At 35.4% G+C, this 6715-nt stretch overlaps 1 protein-coding gene across 1 annotated transcript; it reads right to left on the bottom strand.

Annotated features, from left to right (window-relative positions):
• Positions 1–1024: 1024 nt before the first annotated feature.
• Positions 1025–6337, bottom strand: KAN2 (Homeodomain-like superfamily protein). Its single transcript, XM_068612893.2, has 6 exons — positions 5185–6337; positions 4911–4987; positions 3875–3920; positions 3602–3761; positions 2457–2517; positions 1025–1615 (listed from the first exon to the last, which is right to left on the bottom strand). Exons 1-6 carry the CDS (start codon positions 5831–5833, stop codon positions 1487–1489), a joined length of 1122 nt encoding a protein of 373 aa, XP_068468994.1. The 5' UTR covers positions 5834–6337; the 3' UTR covers positions 1025–1486.
• Positions 6338–6715: the final 378 nt, after the last annotated feature.

The raw sequence follows: 6715 nt of genomic DNA, 5'->3' as shown, positions 1-6715 counted from the left end.
TTTGTATAAGAGATAAATCTGAAAGAATGAGACATGAGTTAACCATAAAGAGATTGATCCCACCTCCAATACAAAACCTTAAGGCTTTAGTTATTTAATTTTTTTAACTTACAAATTACTCAACTTTCTCATTTTTACTCGAGTTTATGACAATAATTTTACAAATATTATTCATAATCAAATTAAATACTCAAAAATGATTTTGACTTTACAAACATTATAGTGTCTAGCTATTCGGGTGAGATTTCTTCGGGTGAGATTTCTTGTCCTAGATAAATTAATGAATATGACAATGATGTCATTCTAAAATATAGATTGCGACTATATTTTTGGAAAGTTTGTGACAACCACCAAATTACTTTAATTAGAAAATAAAAATTCATTATTATTTAGATAAATGTGATATAACAAATTAACCAAACTTCTGGTACCCACTAAACTTATACGAATCATCAATTGACTAGGTTCAAAATTTGAATAAATGTTTATCTTTTTTAACGAAAATTTTAATTAAAGGTGTAGCCTGAATCCATTTTTTCTATTACATGAAGGTAGTAAAATTAAAAGAATCAAGGTACTTATTTCCATTTAATATATTGAAAAAATTAATGACAACATTATATGAAACTTAAATTTTGTCCATAAAGGAGGGAAGAAAAAAAAAAATATTTTAGCAGAGATTTAAGATTAAAAAAAAAAGTCTACACTGGTTTCGCACGGGTTAGCATTTTCCTCGGAAAACCAAATTATTTAGGCATATAAGAAAGGAATATAGATTCTTTTCTATTTTAGGTTTCGTTTTCTTAAAGATATCATGTGTTATGATTGCCACTTTATTTAAATTTTTTGGTGAGTTCATTGCCACTTTATATGTATCTTAAGCTTGACTATGTTCGTATTCTTTTTTGACACTTTATTAAATTTTTTCAGTCTTTTCCTAAGTCCATATTCTCAATTCTTTCTTTTGTTCCTAAAGTGTAAAGCATGTGCCTAGAATTGAATATAGGATTAGGAACCCAACTTCTTTGGTGGAAATATCTAAATATTTCATAAATGTAAAGTGCTCCATTACAATTACCAAGGATCACTTCATACTTTTAAGACAACTCTCTCTCTCTCTCTCTCTCTCTCACTCTCTCACTCTCTCATGTCTCTTTCTTTCTCTCAGATTGCAAAAACATACAAATCAATTAGATTTCATATATTTACCAAGAAAATATAATATGTTGATTTGGATCTCACAAGAGCTCTGATAGGAAGGCCATGCTTTTTTCCCTCACCCCTTTCTTTTGTTGCTTTCTGTCTTTCTTGTCTCCTTGTGTTCTTTAGCTCCTTTTACTTTTCTTTTTTCTCTTTTGTTTTCTTTTTTAGCTTTCTCTTTCTCTGATTTTCTCAGCGGCTTCCTCATTCTCATTCCAGCGCTCTACCTCTTTCAGTTTCATAGTAGATAATCAATAATATGTATTCAGAGGGGATCAGATCCTTCTTAAAGTGGCTGCCCCAAGCTGAATTCCAAATCCAAATTAGGCTTCTTCTGGCTTGATCCCGAAACATTTGAGGATGAGCTTCCATCTGATATTCTCTCATAGCTTAGACACTTCGGATCCATTTCCTTCTGAAAAACCAAACATAAATCAATCAATTAATTAATTAAGAACCAAATATCATACTAAAAATGTTAGAATATTGTGCACACTGCCTAAACCAACTACTTGATTGACCCAGCTGGATTAGCAAATATAATATACAGTTCTATGTAATGATGAGAATATGACATATATTGGGAAACAAATTGCCGAGAAAGATCTACAGAAGAAGTCTGTGTGAACAGGTTTTGAGAATCAAAGAACATTTGACTGGGAGAATAATTACAGAATATTTATATCAATCAAGGAAAAATAAAGAAACTTCAGAGAGGTACACCTAAAAGCCTGCTAAGTTCATTGCTGAGCAAAGAAAAAAAGCCTGCTAAGTGCTGGAATCTGCATGTTTATGTGCAAGCTTTGAATTTGATCATTTACTAATTCTTATGAGTGTTATGTGAGAGACCTAGAATTTCATAGTTGAGACCGTTGATAATTGAGTCAAACGGGGTAGGTTTAGGGTTATATAGATGGCCCTTTTCTATATGATCATTAATAAATCTTAACTAGAGGGACGTCTTTTACGGCACAAATTGTTTTTAAAGCGTTGTTGTAATTAGTGTAAATGCGAAAAGGACTGGTCTACCCATTTGAATTTGTGAAGGACAAAGCAGCTTTATGGAAAGTGTTTTCCTTTTCTCATCTTTATAATGTGCATGGCAAGATGAAAAAGATCAAACGTATTTCCTTTCACTCTCAACTCCCTTTCATGCATTCCAAACGCAGCTTGGTATTTGTGTACAAATAAAACTTTTGAAACAAAAGGCCAACCATAGCTAATAAAGGGGAGTTAAGTAATTAGCATTTACATACCTCAAGAGAAGGCACGTTTCCAACAGAATCAGTCTTTGTCTTCCCATGCAACCAAGCTTCCCTGTAACAACAAACACATCGAAAGAATATATCCCATTACTGAAAGCCATGTAGTAAAACATAAAGTGAGGAAAAGAAAGCTATCTTTTACTGCCTTAATTATCTATACACACTTTTACATATTTTGCTGATTCAAATAAAGTTGAAACCACCCAATTGAAAGCCCATTGTTCATGGCTATATATTATATAAATGTGTGTGTGTATACATATAGGACCATTCAAGGAAGTTTCAAAGGGCACATTTTGCTTTGGCACCAGATTTCTAATTATGGGTCTACCAAAGGCTTAGCTTTGACACTAAGTTTCCCAATTGTAGGGCCCATGTAATAGCCTAATGTCTGAACCCCACAAAATCCTAAGGAAAGAGATATCTCTATTTTTAAGGTGGATTTTGGCAAATATGAAACTCCTGTCTCTTTGAATGGTATGTAGGAATGTGTGTGGGTTCCTTTTTTACTCCCTTTTCACCCACTAGAAGAGAGTATATTATTACCCCATCATGGAGATTGGATGCTCATGGTTTGTGGACAGACAGAACAAAGCAAACTGAAATGATTTATTCTTTTTGTGATTTTTTGCGCCTAACCATGTTTGCATGTGAGGTTGAGAGAGAGAGAGACACTGAGAATGAAAAGAACAAAGAGAGAGAGAGAGAGAGAAACGCTAATGTGAATAAGACATGCATGAATTGCTCCGATTTTTATTAGTATTTTGCAGCATGACTGCCGGAGAAACATGGAATGGAATATATAAAATAGGCAAAAAAGTGAAACAAGAAAAACATTGATCATAATTTTTTAAAAGTCACTTGGTAATAGGAAAATAATTATGTTGCCAATATCACTCGAAACATGTTGCATAAAACTTTAGTTATGCATTAAGAGCTCGGTAAAACTGAAATTTTGGCATTCTAGCCTTTCCACAAAGATAATTCTACGTGATACATATATTAATCAAACCCAAAAACTAAACAAACAAAAAAGTCCTTTCAAGCGAATGTATATAATTAAAAAATTTATATCTACACATAAAAACAAAATATGGACAAGTGTTCACATTTTTATCTAGAGCAAGAAGCATTACCTGGAAGAGTTACCCCAAAGACCATGATACTCCTTATCTTGATTAACACTTGATCTTCCCTGTTTAATGGATACATCAGACCTTGTAGAAGATTTTACATCAAACACTAAGTCATCAGAAGTATCTCCAGACGACCCATTATCATACACATCCGATTGCCCTAGTTCATGATTAAAGAGGGAAATAATAACCAAGTCAGATAAATCAACAAAATGCTAACTTTCACAGCTTAATCTTCGGACAATGTTTGATAAAACAAAAATCGACACTAACCTGATGAAGCCGCGGCTCTATCTGTAGTTTTCACCGTCCGGTACATCTGGATTTAAATTTTGCATCATAAACATTAGATAGTGTAGTATTACTATAAAGTAACTTAGAAAAACACGATCAAAACCCTGTTGATAGACATCATAATATTAGTAAGTACTTATTATTATTACAGTTGTTGTCGTTTACAAGTGTGTAACTAAGATAAGAAGAAGTTTGGCTGAAGAATGAGAAATGCATACGAAGTTGCGAATTGTGAGTATTAAATTAAAAGGAAGAAGAGTAAAAGTTGTAACACAGAAGCATTTATGGTTAAGGCAAAATGCATATATGCATGGAAGCATGTGACTAACCAGGGTTAAAGCTGGCATGGTAAAAAAAAAAACCCACATCTGAGGAACGGATCATTGAGAAATGATGGTGTTGGGTATACACGTACTTGCTTATCATTTATTTATATACCATTTTAAAGGAAATATATAGACATTATTTCTTTAATGGCATGGACTGAACTATGAGCTTGTCTGATCTCGGCTAGGCTGCGACTCATTTTGGATTCATAGAGGCTTTGTCCTACTTGTTTCAGAAATCGATAAGTACCTCACACTTTCTCTCTCTTATTTTATTTTCTCTTTTTCCCCTTTAACTCGGCTGGTTCATTCTTCCAAAGCAAAAAGCTGTTTATTAGGTTGCAGAAGCAGAAGCAGAGGCAGCAGATCTAATAGAAAAAGAAGCGCTAAGAATTTGTGAGACCCTTTGTAAGGAAACCATTGGAATTTGAAATATATATTCATGACTTAACTGCTTCCTGTAATGTAAATGTAGGCTGTGGATTTTAAACACATATATGCATAGTACGTCTTACAACCACCATTAAAACCCCAATCAGAACCGTACCACCTTCAAGCTGACTCAAGAAATCCATAACAAAAAATTAATAAAAACACTGACTCACCTTCAATATTATTCAATATAATTATTATACACATATTAAGGTATTATGAACAGGTGCAATCAATTAACGGCCTTAATAGATTACCTGTAAATGAGACTTCACATGTGCTAAAGTGAGATCCTTCACATCCATTAGCTCAAGAACTGATTTGGGTGTAGCCCCTAATGAAAACCCGTAAAGAGAAAGATTAATTCCCAAAACCAAATTTATTTCATTAAAATAGTTGCGAAAGGAAAAAAATTCACTTTCATTTTTCTTCTTTGTCTTGCTGAATTAACTTCCATGAGTGAAAGCAAGGGTGTAAGATGAAAATTAAGGCAAAAGAAGAGAGGGGAAAGAAAAAAAAAATGAAGCATACTTTCGTGGCCACCTAAGAGTTCAACGGCATGAACAAAGCGAGCATGGAGGGTGGAAGTCCAACGCATCCTGGGAGCCCTCATGCTACGCTTGGCAGGGAAGCGTGACAAGAACCTTGATCTCATAAGGGCCTGAGAGTGGAAAGGGGTAGAAGCAGTGTTTGTGGTGGAAATAATAGAAGAAGGGGTGGTGGTTGAAGGCTCTAGAGGGAGATGATGGTGGTGGTGGTGGTGTTGAGTGAATGGTATAGGAGGAGGGTTTTGGTACACTGGGATTCCTCTAATGGGTCTGAGAAAGCCGAGGTCTTGGCTTAAGCTTTGGTGCTGAGGCTGGAACAGTGGCTGGTGGAAGTAATGGTTCTGCTGAAAGGGTTGGAAGGGGTTGGTGGTGGCATTATTGGCAACGTTTTGGAAGTGGTGAATGAGGTTAGAGGAGTTGGAGTTATCTGAGGCTTTTGGATTGGAGAGGGAGAGGGCGACGCAAGAGTCTTGTTTGGCCATTGATGATATGGAGTTTCTGGAGTCCAAGGCTCTCTTCCAAAACCCCAAATCCATGTCTTCTTCTGTGCTTCTCCTCCAACTTGATGTTGGTTTGGTGTTCGGAGGGCTGATTTGTAAGGACAAGTCTGGTTGTGCTGGGAAAAGCTCCATCCAAACAAGCCTTTATGTCTTGCTGCTTTGGCTTCTTCTCTCCTGAGTTTCGTTTTATAGACTTCTCTTCCCCCTGCTCAGCTGCTCAGTTTCCTTTTGTCGTGCAACACTATATATATGTATATATAGTAAGAAAAAGTGGAAGGACTAAAGAGAGTGTGGCGAGGGGAAGAGGGAGCTAAAAGGGTGCTAGGTGTGGGTAATTAATAAGATTTTGTGAAGGTGTGTGGATGGAGTTTGAAGCATTCAATCAATTTGGAGTAGTTGCAGAGCAGAGATTTGAGATTGAGAGGAGAAGAGAAGAGAGGGCATGGAGAAATAGAGAGAGAAATAGAGAGGGGAAGAAATGACAAGGTATGTGAAGTGAATGGCTGTTTCTTTTGTGTAAAGTATATGTGAGAAAATGACACTTAAGGGACTATACTATAGGGGGTGGTGGGCAAGAGAGAGATTAGAGAGAGAGAGAGAGAAGGTTGTTTCTTTTGTGGACGTGGGGGGTAGGGTACTACTGGGGTGAGAGTGAGAAAGGGGAAAAAAAGAATGGAAAAAGGAAATAATCAAAAAAATAAGATAAGAGGGAAAAAAAGAAAAGAGAAAGGTAATTAACCTGTAACTTTTATTCTGTTTTACAAATATACTCTTTTTTTTTTCTTTCCTTTGGATTAAAAATGGAAAAGGAGGACATTTCTCAAACACCTTTAACGTGTGTGCTCATTGTTTTCATCTACAAATCCAACTTTCTAACAAGCACACCCACACACACGTACACAATACAGAACCCCCCTTTCACTGGACTGAAACCTAGGGCTTGGTTCTTTTCATCTAATCCTTAAAAAAATTTAAAATCCTGAAATTTACAGTCACATGATTGCACGCAAATTT

The sequence above is a fragment of the Phaseolus vulgaris genome, chromosome 2, assembly GCF_051622355.1.
Source record: "Phaseolus vulgaris cultivar YP4 chromosome 2, ASM5162235v1, whole genome shotgun sequence".
NCBI classification, from domain to species: Eukaryota; Viridiplantae; Streptophyta; class Magnoliopsida; order Fabales; family Fabaceae; genus Phaseolus; species Phaseolus vulgaris.
Note: the sequence above shows the minus strand (reverse complement) of the source record. Positions and strands in the feature narration are given on the sequence as shown.